Here is a 25,391-nt window from a genome sequence, read left to right as displayed (position 1 = left end):
GCCAACACGTGTTGGTCCGTGGTGAATATTTCAACGCTGTCTGTTGTTGTGTTTTGTGGCGAGTCGCACTATTTCAAGTTTTTTTTACCCTCCTCACAGTTGTTTATTCTTGTCATGTGTTTTTGGGCTGGAGCTCCATCGCACCATTGCTATGCTGCTGCTTAACTCTGGGATGTCTTGCTCTGCACTTGTCACAACCAGCGCTGATGAGAAACACAGCAATATATAGTGCAAACGGATTGCTGTGGCAGAAGGTGGAACTAATATATTCTACTTCTTCTAATACTTAGCATATATCACCCAGATAGACATCACTCCCCTGTGTGGTATATTATCATTTTGTTTCACCTGTTCCCAGTTATGCAAATAAACCTAGCTTAAAACCCTGCTGATTTCCACCTGTATAGCACTAGAAGGTCAGAGGGTATAATTTATATATATGTATATATATATATGGAGTAAGAGTATCATGTCCAACAGACACCAGCAGAGACAGAATAAGGTATTGCTTCCCTTGAGATCCTCCTGACAGGAGAGTGAATGCCACGCTGGGGGTGATCGCATCTCGATGATGGAATCTGTTGCAGGTAGATGACGTTTGTGATGGAGGACGTGTGCGATAAGAGCAAAAGGGGGAAATTGATTTAACTGCACTTAAAAGATTGATCGCTGAAAGTTTGCTCCACTCTTAGAAACAAGGGTTCCAAAAGGGTTCCATCTAAAAGGGCCGAGGTTCTACCTGGACCAAGAACCCATTTGATCCAGAGAACCCTTTTAAAACCCCTTTCCTGAATAAAGGGTTTTAAAAGGGTTTCAGGTGGAACCTTTATAAAAAAGGGTTCTCATATGAGGACAAGCCGAAGAACCTTATATGGTTCTACGTAGCACTTTTATTTCTAAGAGGGTATGGTGGGACCATGCCATGACATTGCATCTGTTGTGATAATTAAGACTTGGCATCATTGTTTTGTTTTGTTATTTTTGCACAGGGCAAAAATTAACATTTGAATTTATATTAATGAGCTCTGCTGACAGCAGCGTCACGCTTTGAAATCAAATGAAGATATTAATATGTATTATTTACAAATAATTGTTTGGCTTTGTCATTATTCATCGGGATCAGCAAACAGTCATCATGAAGGGGGACTCGGTTTGTTCAGGATCCTCTCTCTCTCTCTCTCTCTGTGAGTGTTTTGTTAGGTTTGAAACTGGAGCATGAATGTCATCGGTGTTGGTGGTTGTGGGAACTGAAGCTGCCTGTGAGTGGGGGCTGGGGGCTGGGGGGTGGGGGGGGGGGGTGATTCTGGGATGTTGAATGAATTGACGGGTGCTGCTGGGGCGAATCTGAGGGCAAGGGCCACTGCGACGTCCACAAACAAAGCGTTTGTTATGCCCCTCTCTGAAGATCACTTGAAAAATAACGTCAAGCTCACTTAACACATCTCAAAGCCAATGAGTGCGTGTGTGTTTCGCTGTCAATAAAGTTCTGCTCAGTTATTAATAGACATAGTAAGAAAAAAAACTCCTACTAAAAAAATATGTTCTCTCGTTCTCTATCACTCGCGTTTCTCTGCGATTCTTTCATCTCATGGAAGAGTTTTTGCATTTACACGAAACCACTTCTAATTAAAGCTGCAGTAGGCAGGGTCGCTTTAAATATGTTTGAGTGTTAAGTTTCGTACACAGGTTATTGAAGCTGTCGTGCACTAACTTTTAAATATAAATACATGTCCGTTACATTCAGGTCCGCTGCTAAATGAGTTCACAGGATCTCTGTGGAAACGTAACGGCATCGCTGTGCTGGTAAAGAGAGACAGCAGCAAAGGATTGGAATATGGCTGAAAACACCAAGAAACGCCCCCCCCCCCCCCCAAACACATCCAGAAGTGGTTTCTCCTGCTAAAAAAAACCTGGACGTTCAGCACATTGATCGGATAAATGCTTTTTGGGAATGGGCAGGAGAGGGGTACCGTGGGATCACCAAGACGTATACCATCACATAGAGATGCTAGCAGTGTTTTAGTGATTATTCTGGATACCTCTGAGGGCTGAAGCTGGAAAATACTCAGGGTTTTATTTGGGGGGGGGGGGTATAGCAGTTCTCTGTCCTCTTATCAAATGAGCTTAGACTGACACATTCTTCAACATGGGACAGAAGACCAGAGGCAGTCTCTCCATCGCTGAACCTTTCTGCTGAACATGTTAAATTGCTTTCAGACCCTTTTCTTTTGCAGTGTGCTGGGCTAGCAGTTCTTCCACTGAAGGAACCTGTATGCAGAGTAGGGCTACGCGTTTAGAAGAAAAAAAATGCTGCAGTGTCGCTTTGAATGTGAAAACTCCAGGCCAGTGTGCTTTAGTCCGGACAGGCAGAAACGGTGACCTTTGAAAGTGATGACGCAGTCACTAGCTCGACATGACGCGGCTCGGCACGTTTCGGGTTCCATTAATCCATACCATGTCCTCAACGTGGGTCATCACAGCACGACTGTGCTAAACTGCGTTTAATGCGACTCTTCTGTTAAATATTGAGATTTTCGAAATTTCCTTGCTAAATGTTGGAGAACACATGTTTTCGGGATTTTTAAGTCTTTTTAACTGATCTACAGTCCGGCATTGTTTGGTTTGATCCCTGTGTCGGACGTCGTGCTCATGACGCTATGCCAATCAGTCGATTTGGGCCAGCGCAGGTTCTAAAAAAGCACCAGGTACACTCTTAGAATTAAAAGTGCCAAGTAGAACCATATAAGGTTCTTCGGCTTGTCCACATAAGAGAACCCTTTTTGGTTCTCTGGTTGTGGAACCTTTATAAAAGATTCCACCTGGAACCCTTAGTGTTATCAAGAACCCGCTTAAAACCCCTTATTCTGGAAAGGGGTTCCAAAGGCTTCTCTGGATCAAAATGGTTCTTACTGGAACCACCAGTGTTACCAAGAACCCTTACCAAGAAACAAATGGTTCCAGGTAGAACCTCAGCCCTTGTAGAAGAACACTTTTGAAACTCTTATTTCTAAGAGTGTACCAGGTATTGTCTTCTCTAGATTTTTTGACCTTCCTGACGTGTACTGAGTTTCGTGCATGTACGTTAAAGCTGATGTTCTGGCTAACCTCTTTTGTGGCGCGGAGCAGTTATTTGCCCCTCCCACTTCCACAATTTTCCACGCTTTTTCACCGAACCATTTAAATATGTAAATTTTCACCAGGCCTAATGCACTCACAACAATTGTTGAATTTTGGAGCATGGGAAAGGCCTCAAAAATGTGATTCATTTGGCAGAAAAATAATAATAATAATAACAATAATCCTTTGCATTTCAAGATAAAAGATAATAGATCTGACAGGAGCTGAGTCGAGACGTGCTAGAACTGTAGACTAGATAACATAACATTCACTACTTTATTGGTTGTTTTTTTTGGCCTCAACTTGACTGGTATGTTGTGGATGAAAGCTGTGTTAACACTTCCTTTCAGGTTCACTTCCACATCATTGTTCGTTCCATAACGGATCAATAATGGAATTATTGATTAGTATTTACTGTTGTGTGTTAGGAAGCTGCCCATGGAAACACAAGTGCAGAAGCAGCAATGAGTGATGAAGGGGCAGAATCATTAAAATAATTGACGTTAGCTGCATCGAGTGCCATCCATCGTCTCAACAGCTTTTCTGTGGGAGAAACCCAAGAGTAATACACTCCGATAAAGGGGACTCCCGAGAAAAAGTTTCTTCTTTCCAGTTTCAGCCTTATTTTCAGGCCATCTGGTGAATGCATGGCCAATACTTATTCTGTTTGAACTCTGCTTTGGGTTTCCATCAGTGCCTGGGGGAGATATCTGGCTTTATATTTGCCAAATGCTCCGCGACTGTACATTCACCAGATATCTCTGTCCGTCTGATGTGTGCTGCAAACCAAACAGTGTGCACAGTGAGCTAAAAACTCACTGTAAAGCTCTCTAAAGCCAAGGTGAGCTGCAGATTCAGGCAATAATGCTCTGATAATTCTAGTGGTTAATCACGATGGCTCCCCTTCCAGTGTACCAGTGTCACACAATTCTTACTTTGATGGCACTGGTTTATTGCTTTATTATTTCGTGTGACATATTCTGCGTAATAACATAATAATTAAAAGTGAGAGAAGAAAACCAAATAATCCTAAAAACATCAGTTCAAATACCTTTTGCAATGCTTTTATTGTTATTGTTCATTAAGCCCCAATTATTATTCTCACAGTGGCGCTAATTTCTATGGATTTTAAGACCCAATTACATTTGGTTTAGTTTTATTTTAATTTAGTTGCAAAACTGGACGCTTCATGGATGGTGTACTGACTGATTACAGACAAATGGCGACACTTCGGCTTGAAAGGTTTTGACCATGTTGTATATTATATCTCCATATACCTGTGTGTATACTACACTGCTGATTAAGCTTGCTTTAAATCACTTTAATCCACCTCTCTGCGATCAGTTCTGTGACACGTACAGTTTTATTCTTCATCATAAAATAGATGAATGTAAAACTCGACATGTCATATCTGTCCAAGTAAAAAAAAATAACATTGTTATATTTGCAGTTTTCTCAGGTCAGACTGAGAGTTAATAAATCCATGGAACACGAGAGGAACATTAGCTTGTATGAATCCTTGTGCTGCAGTGACCCTGCTCTGTGTTATAGACGTGGTGGTGGGAGGGAACTGCTTTTTGAGTCAACCATTTATTTCACACAGTGCACCAGGGTTCTGTAGTGCAAAGTCCAGTCTCTCGCTTAAATATCACGGAGATGTTCAGTTACACAAGGGCCTACATGCTGAACGTTGAATCTAGCGACGATGTCGGGTTCAGAGATGGTGGATTTAAAAAAAAAAAATGTTTGTCGTGACATTTAAAGTTACCATTAATTGCACAAATACCAATTTGCAGCAGAGGGAAGTCGCAGAAGTCGTTGTTGACAAAAGTTGCATTACTGACTGATAGTGGAGTGATATTCTGCACGACAATTGCTGTTGTCGTCGTTTGTCTTCCGCTTATCTGTGTCCTGGGTTGCACTCTTAGAAATAAAAGTAGAACCATATAAAGTTCTTCGGCTTGTCCTCATAGGAGAACCCTTTTTGGCTCCAGGTAGAACCTTTTTTATAAAGGTTTTACCTGGAACCCTATTGTTACCAAGAACCCTTTTAAACCCCTTTATTCAGGAAAGGGTTTTTAAAGGGTTCTCTTGATCAAAATGGTTCTTACTGGAACCATTAGTGTTACCAAGAACCCTTGAAAAACAAATTTCTCCAGGTAGAACCTCAGCCCTTGTGGAAGAACACTTTTGGAACCCTCATTTCTAAGAGTGCAGCAGCCTTAGCAAGGAAGCCCAGGCAGCCCTCTCCTCATCCACTTCCACCAGCTCCTCCGGGGGGGGGATCCCAAGGCGTTCCCAGGCCAGTCAGGAGATAATCCCTCTGGTGTGTCCTGGGTCGGCCCTGAGGTCTCCTCCCCGAAAGAACATGCCCAAAACACCTCTCCAGGGAGGCGTCCAGGTGGCTTCTATCCTAACCAGATGCCTGAACCACCTCAGCTGGCGTCTCCTACTCTGAGCCTTTTCTGCATGTTTCTTCCCCAATATTCTTCTGCATCTGTTTTCTTGCACTATGTTGCCTTCAGGGTGTGTCAAAATACCTGGGGCAATATCAGGCTGAAAATACTGAAATATACTGAATAAACATTTGTTTGTTGAACTGTTCCAACAAGGTACCAGTACTCCCTTGGTGATAACACTTGCATCATCATTGCAGTTTAAAATAACACATGAAATGAAATGACCTTTTTTTTTTTGGCAAAAATACTTTTACATTTGCAGCAGGAGCCTCATATAAATATAGATTTAATATCCTCTCATCTATTGGCCTTGGTTTGATCTTCCAAATGAAAACACTTCTTGGTATGATCCTCATCCACCACTACACATTAACTTTACATCTCCATGGTCTCATTAATCTCTTAATATGCTGTGTATATCACACTGCCTCCAGGTAACAAATAAACAGCTTATTTCACTCTATCTTACAAAACTAGTGCACTACGCTGTATCGTATGCACTTAAAGCCACACAGTATCTATGTTGTATATCAAAATGATAACAGTATGATATGTAATCATCTAAGTGTAACCTTATCACTGTCATCTCTGGCTCACAGACATTATTTTGTACTTTGTTGTATCCTCTCCTGTCTCCTTTTCTTATGCTGATACGTTTAGTCTGTCTTTGCACACCTCACAACAAACACAGCCTGGAGAGAGTCTGAAATATTATAGCCAACATTGTATTCCATTACGCACGTAGTACACATTCAAAGCCCCAAAGCAAAAGAAGACATATCGGATGAAACCGCAAGTGGTATTCTGCTAAATTAAGACACTGTCAGTCTTTTCTCGTTTACTGACGCCACCTTGTCAGTGCTCAGCCTTGCAAAGACACATGTACAGCTCTCTGTGGGGAGGCTAAAAACTGTGATTTGTTTTTCAAGAAGCCTGCCATCTGAATGGGGACTCGGAGAGATTTTTTTTTTTTTACACTGTGCTATTCTAAAGCCATAAGCTGAAAGATACTTGGCTGTGCTTTTTTTTTTTATGATGGAGTCAATTGGGTGTTTTCACCTTTAGTTCTACTGCTCTTTGCTGTCAATGCCTCCTCCTGAATTAATCTCAAATGTTCTCAATGTGTTCAGCTCCAGTTTGTTGTGTCTAGACCACAGGGCCAGCTGTTCAACCTTCTGTATAGCAGCAGCTATAGAATATTAAACATTGAATTGTTAGGGGGATGTATACCGTCTGCAGTGTGTCTTGCATTTGGCCCTTTGCACTTTAGCATTCTGCATGAATCTAATATCTGACGGTCCTGTGATGGTTTATGTGTGGAAACTTCCATTATGGTTCTTATGGTGAGGAAACTTTGTTTGTTTTGTTTATTCCCAACTAAATTGTCCTTGGGTACATTGAAAGCTGGTATAAATTACAATATTATTATTGTTGTTGTTGTTGTTGTTATACTGTACCTGCTTTCTGTAATGCCCTGCAGTAAAGTATACATTCACTCCTCATTCACCTTAATGGTGCCATGGAAAAGCTTTATTAATTCAACTGTAAATTATGTATTCATGTAAATAGCCCTTTTAATTACTGTGTTCCAGTAATTAGTCTTATTTGAACTTTTTTCCTCGGGATCAAGCGTTTCATTTTCCACTTTTTCATTATGCATTTTTAAGAACATTAATACTTAGATCTCCTGAGACTTAAACCCAGAGCTTGTCGGACAGGAGTGCCTGTAGCTTATTAGATATTTGCAGTAAATTATGTGTGTGTGTGTGTGTGTGTGTTTGCATAAGCACATACGCCCTGTGCTTGCTTGTTTGTGTGTAAGTGTGGGCGTGTCGGCTGCAATTTGTGAGTGTATCTTGATCTGCTCCCCAGAGAGTCCATGCTAAATTAGGATGCATATTATTTAAAGATGCCCTGGGCTGAGTATACTTGTCCTGTGAATATGTTTTTTTTTTTTTTTTTTTATGGTGCCCCGTGTGCGCCGTTTCGTGCTTTCAGGGCGGCAATCTTAAGCTCGGAAGTGTTTGCATGAATACAATAGAGGTCTTGAGCTCCATTTTGTCTGCAATGAATTCAAATGATATGCTCTCTTTGGCTGTTAAATTAAATTAGTTTTGTTGGTGTTTTTCCAGTCGTGGCCTTTTAGCCCTTGGCCTGTTAATAGTACCTGATGAACAGATATTGATAAAGAGAGATTTCATTGCCAGACTTGCATAATACTGCATATAAATTTTGTGTGAGACTTTTTCTTTGTTTAGTTTTTTCCTCCTCGTGTTTTTCCAGTATAAATATATTACATATAATATACACCTCTTTAAAATGTAAATGATGCAAACATGACTGGATCCATACAGATAGACCATCACACAGCTACATATAAAGATAGTTTTATGCTTTATACTAGTGCAGTGCCCATAGCAAGTATGTATTCCTATAGTGGGAGCTGAAGAAGCTTTTTCAGTTGTGGTAATGCATGATAAGGAACGTAAAGGCTAATATAATACAAACACTGTGCAACCTCATTAGGCACAACGCAAATGTTTTCGTTTTCAATTAGCATTAACGTAGCTAGCTAGCGAAACAGGTTCAAATAAATATGTGCTTGCGTATTGGTGAATGGACCCATCGTCGTTTCTAGTATAACACCATGTTCTGCGGTGAACCTTGTGAAAAGTTCTCACCCACCGTGAGGACAGCCTCTTCACTCTCACCTCCCTGCTCCAGACAGCGCAGCTGCTGCTGATGAGCCGCTGCCTGCCTGGTGTAGCGTGATAAATCAGCGAAAGTGCAGCATGATAAATCCGTGAAAATTAAAATTCCTCCAAAAAATTTGAAAATCAAGGATGCACACTATCAGGCCATGTTCAACCCATAGCCAAAATCTTAGGGCGATCTGACAAACGGTCAGCGAGATATGCCTGTCACAGACAGACAGACGGACAGCCACGCAAACACACTCGCACAACTTGCTTTATAGATATATTTAAATTGATTAGCTGACCAAAAAGTGTCCAGAAATGTGTATTTCTTGGACGTGGCGGCACAGCCAATATTGGTCCAGACTCTGTATTGCAAAGAAAAACGATCTGTTCTCTAAGAACTGTAATCCTGTGTGTTTTTACTTGTAGTCTTATTTCACTCTACTAAGTGACTAAGGTCCTAGTCACATAGAGAAATAAGACTCATCCTATCATTGTGAAACATAATTCGCCATGCGTGGGATTGTTGTTCACCCACTAACATGCAATGTGAGCTGCGATTAGACCATTGTGACACAGGTTAGTTTCACCCTGCCGACGATGTGCAATAGTAACAAACTTAGTGTCGTGTGTTTGCCCCGCAGCGTGTTCGGTAAGTGTACATGATGGGATTTTGAGCACATCCTTGGGTCACAGTCACACTAAGAGTGATGTACTCGACTCTAATCGTCATTTGAATCGCGGCCCCGGCTGCATTGACAGTGCAGGCTATCAGGAAGACAATCATCTGCATTTAAAGATTTCATTACTTTAAGAATGATCAGTGAAGCTGAAGCGATACGTTATGCCGTGTGGTTATTAGACATTAAAAGGAGCAGTTTCTTCATATAATTGTCATTCTGTAGCTGTTTTAATGGTAAATATGTTTTCATCATTTTTATGCTTATTATCACACTCTACTTCTCTCTCTCTCTATCTGTGTGTGTGTGAGAAGCAACTGTCTGGTTGCGCTCACTTGGTCTATTAAAGCTTAGTTGACGCCCTTCACCGTTTTCCGCCAGGTAAAATGAATAAACCTCTCATTGCCTCCGCTCTCTCTTTCCTGAGATCACAACACCACTGCGAAACATAAAAGACAAGACATCCTTCACGATGCACGACTGCGGGACACAAACCATTAGAGATACATCATCTACGCGTATCGTGATTTCATTAAGTGGCGTTGGCGTTGCAAGTCGGCAGAGGCTGGCGAAATATATTTATATATAAGACGTGATGTGTTGCAGACCCGGTCTCATTTCGAAAAATACATAAGTCTTTGACAACTCCAACCGCGAGAAATCATGTTGTCTCGTGTGGGGACTCTCCAACTCTTTAAGTTGTGTATTGTGAATATGGGGTAAGGGTTTGATCATCATTTACCTGCCCTTCCCGTCTCATTGGAATGCAGCGAATATTATAGTACATCTGTCTCAAATCACTGGTGGAAAATTAGCGAGAACCCACTGTGAGCATAATAGCTGCAGTCGCATATTTGATCTCCTAATGAGCATAAGTCTTCTCATCGCAGCATCCATTCATCTTCCTGACCTTGGGGGAGATGCTTGACTCTGATCCTGTAACATAAGCACCGTACAATGCATGTGCCTCTCTCACAGTGCAGAATCTGAGTTTTTTTTTTTTTTTTTTTTTCGATCTTTGCATCCACACATCCATTTTCCACAGAATTAATTCCAGTGTTTCCCTTTGTGCTGCACGCTGTGACACTCTATATTGCCAATCCCATGCACCGTGTGTTTCTAGGATTCCTGTACGTTCACTGTGCCGCTGCATTAATGAACAGATTCCCGATACACATCTCCCTTGTTTACTCCCCGTGTTGGTTTCATTGCTTGCTTTGTTGACTCATGAAAGTGGGCCTGGCACTTGACACAACCATGTGGGGGCCCCATGCTCCTAGGTCCTGCCTGAGGGAACATTGCCCTGTGATTGGAGGAAGTCAGTCCCTGTCCCCCGTCTCTCTGTCTCATTCTCTCTCACACAGTTTAGAGGGACACATTTGGTTGTCATTGTTGGTACTTTGACGGTGAGGAAGTAGAATCTCACTGAGATCAAATCACTGAAGCATAAATGGAAATCAAATGTGTACTGTCCTACTTCACAGCAGAGTACAGCTTTCAGTGCAAAGACAGTTTGACAGATGTATAAATGGGTCTTGTTTTCATAATTTAGGGGTTATTTAGAGGTCACTTCATTCATCAGTTAGGTGAATAACAGAAAAAAAAAAAAACTGCATTTTCTTTATTTTTATATTCACATTTCTCTCACAGTCGACGAGTGTTCGCTCCATTTTCAAGGGAGGTCATTTAGAAAGATGCCTGCAACAGTTTGCCATTCAATAACAAATTGCATACACTTTTCGAATATTTTTTCTGCCCTGTCTGTACATGTGAACTATTTTAAACGTTCCAATGGTCCGAGTCAAAAGATTATTATTATTATTTTCTGTGTGTTTCTGAACATGAAAATCTGTGTGTGTGTGTGTGTGTGTGTGTGTGTGTGTGTGTGTGTGTGTGTGTGTGTGTGTTGAGGATGACTTGGTGTGAGAAGACGCCAGTAGCCGATGAAAACACAACTGGAACAGTTAACAACCGACACGGCAGCTGTTCAGATTGCTGGGTGACTCACGATCTCACTGTGGATTCAGTAAAAAATGTTAAGCCCTCTGTATAGCTTCACTAAACTAGTAAACAGAGGGGTTTTTATATTGCGCCACGATCAATTTAAATAAATACGGCGGCACATTTCAGACTCGTGACAGCACTTAACATTGTAAGTGAAAGGCCCCGGGACAGAGCTTTTAAAGATAAAGGCCTAAATATTTTGACAGTGGCAGTTTCTGGCTCTTACTCAGGCATCTCCACTTGAATGCTGAAACATTAGTCACCATCTCCCTGCAGGGATTTACTTCAAGCTGCCTCTCTTCTCAGATTATCACAACTGTGGCTTCAAAATATCGATTTATTCGTACACTGGTTCGTTTTGGCCGCAAGGAAATGGCGGCTTTTTTTTTTGTTTTGTTTTGTTTTATTTTGTTATCAATATGAGGTAATTGAGTGAGCAAACAAAGACATGATGGACAAAATACCCAGGCAATTGTTCAAATTTGTTTGAGGTTTGGTGGAACGCACACACAGTCACTTTTTAGTGCTATCAATCAGACCATCTGTCCTCGTTCACTTAGCCTGTATTTAAGGTTTCGGTGATGTCCTACAACAAGGCCTCCCTACAAACACAATACAAGACGTATTATGCAGGAAGGAACGGCAATTGACTTCAACCGCCGTGCCAATTTAGCAGATGTATCTGGCTCATGGTTTTTGAGTGCTTTCGTGGTCCCTCTTCACAAAAGTGTCTGTAATTAATTTCACTGCTTTCTTTCATTGCATCTCAAGGCTGCTCTTTTCGTATAAGTCGACCCTCCATTTCATTCTGTTATTCGGAGTCACTTTCTTTGTCTCATGTCATCTTTCTCCGTGACCACACGTTCTCCACCTTTTTCAGTTTTGACTTACTTATGTGAAGTTCGCTCTTGTTCATGCAATGTTATAGTATAATTTTTTGGCTCTGCCGGGTTATGTTGATGACAGTGGATGACAACAATCCTTTACATTTGATCCAAACGATAGGATTTACTTGTTGTGCCCAATATTCACAGTTATAATATAATGTTAAACTTGTTTTCCTGTGCTAACATGTTTGTTTTACATGTTTTGTGAAAGCATAAATGATGGATGGTTTTCATGCAGCTATATTGTACTGTAATGCAATTAATCTGCTCTTGGATCCTGGTTTGATCCCTTTTTCTGATTTTCAGTGACATCCTAAAACACATCTGTCACCAAGGCAATAGTTGAGCTTTAGCTCCTGTATGAAACAGTGGAGTTATCTTTCTCTATACGCTATTAGATGTGAAATGAAATTGTTATCTGAGTAGCCTCACTGGATATTTAAGTTAGAATTTCTTTTCCTGAAATAAATCTATTAATTTTTTTCAATGGGAAATGTGTTTGTTGGCAGATTTTGATAATTGCCTGCGTGAATCAGTTTGACATTAAATATACGTAAATGTGGCCTGACTGTATACATTGTCTGGTTCCAATTGATTCTGGTGTGGTGGGTCATTATGGGACGAGAATTGATCAGTTTATATATAATATTGACTTATGTATGTTGTGTATACACTGTGTTACTAACTACTATGTTACAGCATGGCTGTAAAACTCTCAAAATAGGCTGTATTGTCCAGATAATGGACACACACACATTTATATATATATATATATATATATATATGTATATATATAAATGTGTGTGTATAATAACACAGAAATAACAGCATCAGGGTTTGAAAGAAAATGCACTTGTCATTCGTTTCGTGACCCTTTTAGATGAGTCTCTTTGTGCATATCGCCCTTTTTCTACATGAGGTACTGTATCACCTCACTTCAGAGGCTGTGGAAACCTGAGCTGGGGCCCTGGGGGTCATGGGGTGTCCATTCTCTGATGGCACTGAGCTTGAGCGGGTGAAATATTCACTGCTTTTGGTCATTCCTTCCTTCCCCCCTGCTCCTCCTCTTTCTCCTATGTTCCCGAAATGTTTTTGAGAATAGGTTAGCCATTAACAGAAATGGGCCAGCAAGTGTTATATATATATATATGGTATGGCGATCTCTGCTCTGCTCACTTGTTTGACAGGACAGACAGAGATAGACTCCTTATTTGTGTTATTTTTAGTCTTTTTATTTACCTTTGTGTTCTAGCTGATATATGAACAGGTAATTTAAAATGATGGGGGATCATGCAACCCTTTAGTCAATTCAAATCACTGCTGTTGGCACAATGTGAATGCTATTAAAAATCCAGATCTTCTCCCGTTGTCTGTTCATCTCCGCTGTCCTCTCTCTCGAGACATGAGTGAGCGATGAACCTCTTGGCTCAGTGCCATCACAATCCATTCACTACAGCTCAGCAAGACCGCACAGCCACTACTACATCCTGAGTGTGTATCATGTTTTTTTTTTCCCAGCAGCTCCCACTTGTACAGTTAAATGGCCAAATGGCCACTTCACAGATCCTCCCAGTTCACCACATTGTGTCCTCATGAGACACGAAAGACATAGTCTGAGTCCGTCTATGTTTGTATTGAAATAGGTGTTTGTGTGCACGTTGGTTAGCTGGTGATTATGCGCGCGCGCAATCCCGGTGACAAATTCAGGGCATGTTGAGGTTCCGGGTGCAAATGTGTGTGAATATCAAAGAGTTTTATTCCCAAATGAATACCCACTACTGGGAATAAGTAATTCAGTGTGCTTACCTCAACCTTTTTAAAGGATAGTAGGTCACGGTAGTGTCTGGCTGTTGAAATATGGGTTTCCATTTAGTCTTCCTGGCCAATTTTGCTTGTACCCGGTTGGACTTCCTTTGACTTGCATAGCTTTATTAATTCTTCATGGTAGAAACCTCCAACAGAGATTACGTCATGCGGTTGCTTCAAATTTATTGGCTGCACATACAGTTCATGATGAATCTTCTGTTCCGAAACATACCAGAGTGCACTGAATTGATATCCCCTTATTATGTTGGAACAAATTTGTACGTTCGAGAAAACTGAATATGATGACTACTGTGGTCATGCAAGGATGCACACGTGCTGAGCCACAATGCTCAGGTCAGCTGTGGTGTTTGAACAATGCTCAGGTGGTACTAAGTAGCCCAAACTTTTCCCCCCCAAAAAATATTCCCCACTCAAAAACACCACCACCATTACCAGCCTGGTATCTCACTGATACAAGGCAGGGTGGATCCATGTTCTTTATTGACACTACCATACAAATGACTCATCAGACAAGGCAACATTTTTACAATCTTCTACTTTTCAATATTTCTTCCCCATTGACAGGCCTGGAAGTGGCACCAAAGGTGGTTTTATTTTGCTGCTGTAGTGCCATTTGCTTCAAGGTTTGACGTGAGCTCATTCTGAGATGGTAGTCTGCAGACCTTGGTGCTGGTTATCTGAGTTGCTGTTGCCCTTTTTATCATCTTGAATTGGTGTGGCTTATTATCCTTGGACCTCTGGCTTATTTCTCTTTTTCTCTTCTTATTCTCTGTAAACCGTAGAGATGGTTGTGTGTGGAAATTCTAGTAAATTAAAGTGGACATATTATACCCTATTGCTGCAATTTCTGGTGTCCTAATTGAACATTGTTTGTGACAAGTAAAACGAAACTTATGGGACAGGAAATGACATCAGCCACAGAGGCTACTGGAAGCTAACAGCAGTTAGCATTTGGAAAAGTGATAATTTGCAGGGTTCTAGCAAGCACATTGCTGTCATATACAATCTTTATCCAGACAGATAAATCCTCTGAGGCTGGAAGTGTGTGTAGAACTCTTTGCTGCACTGTGGAGCCAAGAATAGAACTTTCTGCGGACTTCCGGTTTTCGGATACTGTTGCCCTCGCCAGCACTCTTGCATGTTTTACGGACAAAGCCGGGCTCAGCGAGACAACAAATCTAATCCAATGAGCGCGGAAGTCAACATTGCATGTTTTATCTCCTGTACTTAGAATGAGGAGGACCACACAAACACGAGTGAGTCATCTTTTTTCACAGTTGCCAACTGATGGGACCCAAATATAAGTATTCAAATGATTAAAAAGTTGATTTTGCATAATATATCCCCTTTACGTTTCTGAAATAATACTCAGACCAGCTTTTCTGGCACTAACAACCATCCCACATTCAAATCTCTCACGTCACCTTTCTTCTCCATTTGGATGCTCGGTTTGAACTCCAGCAGGTTGTCTTGACCGTGGTTACAAACCCAGTTGCTTGAGTTGCTGCTGCTGTGTGACTGGCTGTTTAGATATTCACATTAATGCAATGAATGAACAGTTGAATGGGTGCGTATGTAATAAAGTGGCTGGCGAGCCCGTACTGTATAATTAGCTGTACACGGGTTTAGATGATGGTGTGTTTTCCCCTTCTTTTCTTTTTGTTTTGCATGCACCTTATCACACCTTTCACCACTTTAGTGAGACATAATGGCTTCCATATACAGCAAAGAATGTTCCCCACCTCTTGCCAAGTGAAACCATTGGCTCTGAGCTGGAAAAATGGCTGCTAACGTTTTAATGACTTAATGAAACCTAATTAGTTGAAATGGGAGAGAGGGAGAGAGGAGCCGTGGAGGTGATGTCTGTTGGTGTGTTTAGGCGGGTGTTTCTGTTCCACCAAGACTGTGAATGCACTTCCTGTGTGTGTGTGTGTGTACTGGTATCTCGTCACTTGTGTGTGTGCACGCATGTGTATTCCATGCATGTGTGTGCCACAGAAAGGTGCAGCAGCATTTCCCTGCATTACCCAGCCTCTTCATCAGGATACACTGAGAGGTGGTGGTGGTGGGGGGGGGGTTCAGTTCAGGCCTCATTTAATCAAGGGAAAAATTCTACCATCTACCATTAACTTAATTAATCCAACGCTAGAGAAAGAGAAGCTGAATAAACCTGTGTGTGTGTGTGTGTGTCTGCCCGTGTGACAAAATAATGCTCCTTAAATTAGATTCAAAGAGGTTTATGAAATGAACTGTAAAGGGGAGGTTTAAATGAGACGACTTACACGGGCACATGTGAAGTCATGTCATGACTTGATGTAAAATATATTTCTTAACCTTTCACAATATTTTTTCAGCTTCAGATAAATCATAGGTCCTTTTTGTGAAAAGAGCTCCTAAAAGGGCTTTGTAAATGCTGTCAGTGTTGTCAAATACTTTGCAGACTTTTTACATCTTCTTTAATCTCGTTTTCATTGATATTTTTCGACCAGCTTCCTCATTAAAGATGTCTACCGTTCTCCTCCTGTAGTTTTTCCGTCTTTTTCTGCTCCTTTTAAGACCCACTTCTTCTGGCCATTTTCATTTTGCTCCTAATAAAACCAAGTAAAAGTGTCTTTTTTACATTTTTAAGCTAGAGAGTAGGACGGAAATCAGTTGATTAAGATAAATGGAAAAGATGAAACTTAAGCCTATTAATCGTTTGGTTTTTTTTACAGTCGAGAGGAAATAATAAATGGCTCTGTTGTTGTCTGAGACCATTGAAAATGTATTCACTTGCGTTTAATTATCTGCAATTTTCATTTTAAATTAAGTTTGCACTCAATAAAAACACTTTGGGTCATTTTAGATAAGTGTTGCAAGATAAATCACGATCAGGTATCAGCAGGGTTAAATTGCTGTGGTCTCCTTGGACTGCAGTTTATGTAGCACTCTGCTGCTCATCTCACACCAGCTCATCAATCACTCACTGCAGGACTTCCCCTCTCCCTGTGATTTTAATGTCCTGCTGCTGACATACAAATCCCTTCATGCTTCTGCACTCATTTAATTTGCAGAGCTCCTCCCCCTTCTCCTTTTCCTCCTTGGGCCTCCTCTCTCTCTCTTTCTCTCTCTGTCCCCAAAACACCCTGCCTCTGGAATGCACCACCCTTGTCCATCTGTGCTGCCAGCGCTATCGACTCTTCTCTGTTGTGTTATGCTGCGAAAATGACAAATTGTCAAAACCTGAAATAGATAAAGTTGACACAAATGTGACAAATGGAGCACATGTAAAAATGTGAACATAAACGGATGAGCCGGATCAACGTTTAAAAGCCATGGAGTCGTCATTTTATAGTCGAGTTGTGATGCAGCGAAATAAAACAATGAGGCTCGATATTTGCATTCTACTGAAAATACACTGACAAATGCAATAGATAGTGTACACTACCGGTCAAAAGTTTGGGGTCACCTATACAATTTTTCTGTGTTTTCCATTAAAAGTCACCCTTTTATTCATCAAATGAGTAGCAAAATGAAAATATAGTCAAGACATTGACAAGATTAGACATTTTTTACTCCAAATAATAATTTTGCCATTCAAACTTTGCTTTCGTCAGAGAACCTGCAAAACTGTTTTCAGCTGTGCTAACATCATTGGTTTTCAAGGGTTTTCTAATCATCCAATTGCCTTCTAACGCGATTAGCAAACACAATGTACCATGAGAACACTGGAAATGGGCCTCTATACACCTATGTTCATATTCAAATATACATAATATATATATTAAAAAACCCAACGTTTGCAGCTAGAATAGTCGTTTTAGTCGAGTTTATTTCTGATTCATTTAATGTTAGATTCATTGGGAAAAAAGGTGTTTTTCCTTCAAAAATAAGGATGTTTCTAAGTGACCCCAAGCTTTTGACTGGTAGTGTATAATATAATAAAGGTGACCCTATAGTAAACACAGTTTTCTTCCTTTTCCCCCCAAACAGAAAAGCCTGTTTCGGTGGAGCTGAGCTGTGGAGCTGGGCCCAGCCATGTAGTATTGGAGCCAGGATTGCCCCTATTGCTCGATTGCAATCTTGGGGCCAGCGAGACACCTTTCAATATCACCTGGCTTCAGGATGGCCAGATCCTGCCTCTGGAGGGGGAATACCTGCAGAACTTGGGCAATGGATCCCTTCTCTTGCTGCCGTCTTCCCACGATGGCCACCCTGCAGAGGACGTGGAGGGGGGCTATAGCTGTGTGAGTGCCAGCACCCATGGAGCCCTCACCAGCCGCACTGTGAATGTACTTATGGCAAGTAGGTATCCAGCAACACACAGAGCATGTCCATTCACTTACTCTGGTTTCCTTCAACACTCACACATGTATATGATTAATTGAGCTGGAAGTTCAGAACTCTTGAGTCTGTGACGTCTGCCCGGTTAAGTTCAACGAAGGAAGTTCATGGATTGATGTCGAGACAATGCACTGTAATGTGTTAAATTGTCACACCCACACACACATAATTACCAGCCTTTTCCCCTGTTGTCACGGATTATTCAAAGCAAAGCCAACTGAGTGTTATTGATCCAGCTCTGCAGGAAAGAGCACGAGCTTGCTTTGCTTCAGTCTAATAATACTTTACCTGGAAAAAAATGATGCTTTTCATATTCACCACTGTCACACATTTATTATCATACAAAATGGTGATTGCACTCTTAGAAATAAAAGTGCTAAGTAGAACCATATAAGGTTATTTGGCTTTTAAAAGAACCCTTTTAAAACCCTTTATTCAAGGTTTTCAGAAGCAAATGGTTCCAGGTAGAACCTCAGCCATTGTAAAAGGACCCTTTTGGAACCCTTATTTCTAAGAGTGTGCTTGTGCATCTATTCTGGGTGGTCAAACCATCGTTTGGTTTGTCAGGTAATGAAAATTGTTGTTGACTCAGTCGTCCATTTATAGCATTCGTTAGCCATGGATGCACAGATAAGACACATGCATGTACTAAGAGAGACAGAGAACAATGTGACATGCAAGATTTTGTCTGGGGAATGTCCTTGAATAGATGGAGATGATCTTGACTCTCCTGTGCCACAGATTGGAGACAGGTGTTCTTGGAAACATGGTCCACACTTTAGCGAAGGGTCTGTTGTTTTACTGTTGTTCAGAGAGACAAAAAGAGGGCGAGTATAATGTGTAAATGAGAGAAATGAACAGGCGTGAGGGATGAGAAGACGGGCTCTTTAATCGCCCCCTTACAAAAAAGGCCTCTTTCCCTCACACTTCTAAGTGGTCGTCTTTATTTAGTCATTAGCTTTGTGTAAAATGAGACAGTATCCTCTTTGGATTCCAAACTTTTGTCAGCTGTCACATGCCTATTTATGAGGATCTCTTGTTTGGGGAACAATAAGGAGTGCAGGCTGGGGAGAGGGGGGTGGGATGTTGGATGAATGGTGGGAGGGTGGAAAAGGCTGGGGAGAGTTGGTGGTGATGGTGAAAGGAAAGGCTTCAGAGCCCATTAAGAGTGACCTTCCACTTGTGTGTGTGTGAGCGTGCATGTGTGTACGTTTGGTATATGTGTGCACGATTTGAATTGAATCAGCGGGGAGAGGCGATGAGATAGATATGAGCAGTGGGCATGAGGTCCAAGCTGAACCGCTTTGACACTAAGAGGGCATTCTCATCTCCTACTGCGTATTCACAGCCAGAAATGAGACAAAGGAGAGAACATAGTGTACTTGTGTGTAAAAAAACACATTATGAAAGCCCGTTGGTTCAGGTTATTTACTTGTTGCAGGATATGATGCACGTTGCCTTGTATAAAAAAAACATGGTGAACCTTCAGCTGTAGACAGAGGGAGACACTAGACGAAAACCTCTTTTTTAAAATAGCTGCATATTCAGTCTCTGCCAAGGTGGCAGACATTGATGGACAAATGACGATGCTGTTTATGAAACACGGTTCTCAAGCTGTGGTACCGTGTACCACCAGTGGTGCGTGAGCTTCCTCTGGTTGTAAAATCAGTAATGCTGCATATTATACCAGGGTATGTGATCGAGTGGAGCTGAGGAATTTTGACCGGCGTCAAAACTAATAATAAAAAAAAAGAAGATAATAATTAGAGTGACCTTATCTTTCGCACCATCTTAATCTAATATACCAGTGTCTAAAATATATGTGGGGAAGAGGAGGAGGAGGATTTATCTTATTGGAAATAAATCTGCCTCCTTTGAAAAGTCTGGAGCTGTAACTTTGACGTTGGCGCTGATGGTGTAACTTCGAGAGCTCAATATTTTCTCAGGTGGGACTTGGTATTAACAGTTTGAGAACCACTGAGGTTGATCATTACATTTTCTGATGATGAGGACACTGGAGCATTGCATTTAAGTGAAGGAGGTGATACTATAACAGTGCTTCTCCTGTATACTTTTGTGTGTTTACTCTGGTGCTAAAATAGTTTGTATTTGCATCGTCTTCATATGTGCACGGTGTTGTTTGTTGTTTTGAATGCTGTTCATGTTTTATCATTATTTTAAAGGTGCCATATGTAAGGATGTGGCAAAAAACGGTTACTACACTCAAATCCAAAATACAGAAGTCTTTTAGGTTTTGTTTTCTCCGCCATTGTTATAACTGGCAACCCGTGGTGGCTCTGAAGCTGAGACTCTACTGACTGCAATGATTGGTAGACGGCGGTAGGTGGCGCCACATGCCAAAACGTGATTTCAAAACATAAACATGATTTGCAGTCTGCAAAATATTTTTTTTTATGTGAATATTTTGGCTGTACTGTTGTTGTTGGTGAGTTCAGTTTGTTATATGAACATTATTCCTGAGTCTCTGTGACATATTAGGAGGATTTTATGGCCAGTTGCTTTAGATTTATTATATACTGCACTTTAATGAAAATCTTGAAAATGTTCACGTGAAGGTGTGCCTCTTGTAATAAGGTAAAAAGCTTGAAGTATATATTGTGTACTGGTTTTTTTTCTATCTTAAAACCTTTATTTTGAGTGAAAAAATCCCTCCATCCATTCATTTTCTACCACTTTATCCGACACTTGAGGTTTGCAGGGGGGAGCTGGAGCCAGTCCCAGCTGATATATATCAGCATATAGTCCATAAATGGCCTTTTTTTTTATTATGATTATTTCACTGCTGCCATTCCTAAGTGCATGTCAGAACAGACATAACTTAGCAATTTTATCAAATTTGGAAAAATCTAAGCAGGACAAAATTATTCCAAGTGCAATTATTCACCAGGAGGTTTTGCATGTATCCGCTGAGGCTTGGGTCACGCTTGATGGGTTGAAAGCTGGGTAGCAAAGAGGTCACGGGTAGAATTATCTGCTTGGACAAGGGGAGGGGAAAAACGCTGCAATATGATAGCTCTGGGGCCAAAGAGTGGGGCAGATAGAGGGACAGACAAAGACAGAGAGAGAGAGAATTGGGGTAAAGTCAAGGGCAGGAGAGAGAGAGAGAGAGAGAGAGAGAGGGAGAGAGAGAGAGAGAGAGATAGTGGGAGGGAAGCAATGAAAAAAAGAAAAGATGGGTCATTTTTTTACGTGAAGCATGAAAGCTTTACACACTTTTTTTGCGAGAGAGGTGCCTGAAAATGTTCCTTTCAACTGTAGACGGACCTTGTTGCTAGGTAACAGTTGGACATGTTTTGACCCCGTGGCTTGATATGTCACCTTTTCCCGAGAGTGTCACTCAGAAATCTCGCCCGTTGTATCAGCGCGAACCTGAGCGGAACAAGTGTCAACTTTGCAGAGTTTCACAGCATGGGCATGGTGACACTCGTGGAACCCTGGGAAAAAGGCTAATATGATTATGCTTTGACGGAGCGAGGGTGGAAGCCCAGCCCAGTTGCCATTGTTCCATCAAGTGTTTTCTGGAGCACCTCTTGTCCTTATTTGTATTAATGCCTCTGTCGCTGATCAGCTGTTGTCCACTACTCACGTATGCTTGAATGCATGCAGTGATCCAGTAATCACAAGCAGGCACCAGGAGGCTGCATGCATGCAAGTAGCTCTGCACACATACACTCTCAGTGAGTCTGGCACCCTGTCAGCTCCTCTCTGGCAGTGTTACAGGTGGTGTGTTTACATGGGGCATCACAGTGTGTAATGGCTTAAAGAGGGAGGGGTTAATCATCAACTCTTCCTAATCTTGCCATGTTACAGTCATTCCAAGTTTTTTTTCTTTTTTTTTTTTCTGAAATGAATCAAATGCTTTCTGCTTCAATGGCCCGGCATGTGTGCCTGCCTCTGTGTACTCATTGAGAAACTTTGTTCCTGTAGTGCAAAGGGAAAACACAGATGGCCAAGTTTGTTGCCATGTCTAACAGTTGGTGTGATGGGGTTAGTTTGCCGAGTCTCAGAAAATAGTGAGACTTAAGAAAGGTTTGGGATTTGGGGAATCGCTTAAAACACCCAGACGTGACAACTGCTGCTAACCCTTTGTCACTAAGTCAGACATAGTGTTGTTTGTCAGATGACATGTGGCTCTATGGATGGCATCATTACTCCATTACACGTTTTTCTGACACAAGTTTATGAAACGGGGTTTTCGTTAATTTGGTTGATATGGGATAGCGATGGAAATGTTTTACACTCTGAAAACAGCTGCTACTCAAACGTCACACTGGTTTGATTATTGTGCTGACAACCCTGCTGGTTTAGGGATCTTTGAAAGAAAATAAACGACGTGTTGACTGTTACTATCGGGGTAATGTGTTCACACTTATATCGCATTCCCTCATCACTACTCAGAAAAGTCTTAATCACTTTTTTCTGCTTAGTGTCATTCGTTAATACAAATAATTTTTACGATTTGCATATTTCATTAAAACACACAGTAGGCTACATGTAATTTGTAGCCCGGTTATATCAGTTGGAAGTGTTGTTGTTTTTGGTTACCTCTTTCTTCAGCTCTGTCTGTTTTCCCCTTCTGTGATCCCCCCCTCCTCTTCTGTTCTTTACTCTTTAGTCAGAGCTGCAGGCGAAGCAGCTGGGACAGCCAACCAGTTTTGTTCTCTTCTCCCACAGCCTGTTTGGGGTCAGAGGTTAGAGGCCCTCAGACAGTGCTCACTGCTGGCCCCTGGTGCTCAGTAATACCCTGCAGTTGAAAGCTTTTCTGTCTGTGTGTAAAAAAGCATCGAGGCTGTGATGAAATTTGGTGCCGTGCCAAGGCTCAACCTGGAAGAGGGAAATATTCCAAACCTGATTAATGTCGAATTTTCTCCTACACAGGACATTCAAGGACATTTAAATGTCCTAAACAAGTCTTAAATTTAATTACGAATGTAAAATGGTACCTTTAACAGCCTTTAAACTGAATGTATTAGAAGTCAGAAATAGATACTTGAAATAATTGCGTGGAATAAATGTAAATAAACACATTCATTGGATTTGTTAAGGAGAGAGCGTTAAAGGGGACATATTATGCCAAATCTACTTTTTAAGCATTTTAATCCTTATATTTGGGACTCTGGAGGCCCATTCAGTTGGCAAAGCGTGAAAAAAAAGATGACACACTCATATTTTTGTGGTTCTACTCAGTCTAAGTACAGGAGATAAAACACACAATGTTGACTTCTGCACTCCTTGGGACGTCACAATTCGCTTAATTTCTGTGATTGTTGTTTCGCGGAGCTCCACTTTGTCCATAAAACACATGAGCGTGCAGGCGAGGGCAACGTATCGAAAACCAGAAGTCCGCGAAGTCTGTGAAAAGTTCTATTCTTGGCTCTACAGTGCAGCACAGAGTTCTACACAAAACTACCGGCCTCAGAGGATTTATCATTATTGTTCATTAGGGAACTAGTTGAAGTTGGAGAAATAGGGTATAATATGGGACCTTTAAGTGTTTATAAGGGTGTTTTTTAGGGTATGTGATGTTAGGACTGAAATGTGCCGTATTTCTTCTTGTTGTTTTCTTGTTGCTTCTTCTCTCCTCTTTGCTCCTGCAGGTGATGTTCTCACACCTGCTTGAGCCTGACCTGTGATGCTCATCAGGGTGTGGAAAATGCAGGCAGTGCCAGTGCGGCTGTTTGGCAGCTTTAAGGCTCTGTGTTGTCAACTCACTGTACTGAGTTGATGGAGGGTGCATGTTATGACTGCATGATTCAGTATTTTACTTGATGTCAAGTTTTTTTTTTGTTTTTTTTTTTAAACCTGTGTTTAGGTTTCTCCCTCTGTGTACACACTTCTTTAACTTATATGAGGATGTAACAGCTCAAATAAACCTTTCACATGGACCAAGTTTTTAACAATGGCTTCAATATCATCCCAGGGTGGCATTATGTTTGACCCACATCATACCAGAGATGGACACCAAGTGAACTGGTTGTGATGTCATATACATGTATAAGTATCTAAACTGTGTTGGACTTCACCCGCAACAAGGCTCCTATTGGACCCTTGTCAACCACACTGGTGGCCACACTATGTGCTGTGATATCTCTGTTTTCATTTAAATGGGAATATCATTTACACTTGAAGAAGACTTGCTGGTGATTAACTCCACAGGAAAGTGTTTATAAATCAAGTGAGCAGGCTATTTTTCCCCACAGGCTTTTATTCAATGGAGTTTGATTTGTAATCAGAGAAGTCGCCACCTGGTGGCTATTTAATATAATTTCACTCCCTGATTATTTTCATCTGGCAAACTGGAAGAATACGTCCACCGTTTATATATCTATATGACCAAATCTGTATTTTTTTTATCCTCAGGTCTGTCTAAGTTCCACCAAGAACCATCACCCCAAACGGCGCCTGCTGGGGGAGCCGCCCGCTTCGAGTGCCAGATTGAGGGAATACCTACACCTGTGATTACCTGGGAAAAGGATAAAGTAGCTGTCCCTGAAGAGACAAGGTGACCCTGCGTTATGTTTTATTTTCCATCATCTCCTTCTTATCTAGTCTTATCTTCCTTCCATTTACTTCACCACGATGATGTTATTAATGACTAAAGGTAGGTGATTAGTCTGTGCTGGGATTTCATGCCATTTGCTCGGAACAGTCTGTCTTCCCTGGGACTTTGGTTGCCTGAAGGCAGCATCTCACTCAAACCTTTGAACCAAAAGTGTAGACCACAAGCTACGAGTCATTAACTCATGGAATGCGTGAACAGGCTGTTTGAACTCACTGAATTTCTGGTTTAAACGATGTACTTGCACACCATCTGCTAATTCCTGAGACTTCCCTGCAACTGGAAACTATATTTACAGTTATGTTATTGCTCCATGAGATGAGGATGATGCATCTGGATTGAATATGACCTTTGTGACTTGAGTGTCCAAGAAAGTTGTAACAATTCTGAAATAGTTATTGTGTGTGGTGTGATGTCATAATTTGGTGCACATTGTCGGATTAATTCCTTTCCGCTAGTATTTCTCTTTTTCAAATAGTTCTTTATTTCTCACAAAAAAAAACCAAATGGTTACAGTCATATTTGTTTGGTCTACTTTTATATTACGCGAGTGCAGTGCCCGTATGAAGTATGTATTCCTGTAGTGGGAGCTGAAGAAGATTTTTTAGTTATGGTAATGCATGATAAAAAAACCTAAAGGCTAACATAATACGGGACCGTATCTATGTTTCCCGGGTCCTATGTTCCCCGGGTCCTATGTTCCCCGCTTTGTATGTGACCGGGGAACATAGGACCCTTTCTCTAACCCTAATCCTAACCCTACCCTTTTTCAAAAAAAGGGTCCTATGTTCCCCTGTCACATACAAAGTGGACCT

At 41.2% G+C, this 25,391-nt stretch overlaps 1 protein-coding gene across 1 annotated transcript in view; it reads left to right on the top strand.

Moving 5' to 3' along the window:
* The window catches only part of igdcc4 (immunoglobulin superfamily, DCC subclass, member 4), a gene marked incomplete at its 3' end in the record, with an annotated part of 49,145 nt that overhangs the window by 1,922 nt on the left and 21,832 nt on the right, over positions 1-25,391 (top strand). Inside the window, exons 2-3 of the mRNA XM_083901213.1 lie at positions 17,646-17,957; positions 24,378-24,519. Of these exons, the coding sequence (XP_083757339.1) occupies positions 17,646-17,957; positions 24,378-24,519 (454 nt within the window). The remainder of the gene's footprint in view (positions 1-17,645; positions 17,958-24,377; positions 24,520-25,391) is intronic.

The sequence above is a fragment of the Microchirus variegatus genome (assembly GCF_963457635.1).
Source record: "Microchirus variegatus genome assembly, chromosome: 14".
Lineage (NCBI taxonomy): Eukaryota > Metazoa > Chordata > Actinopteri > Pleuronectiformes > Soleidae > Microchirus > Microchirus variegatus.
This window is presented reverse-complemented; position numbering and strand designations above follow the sequence as displayed.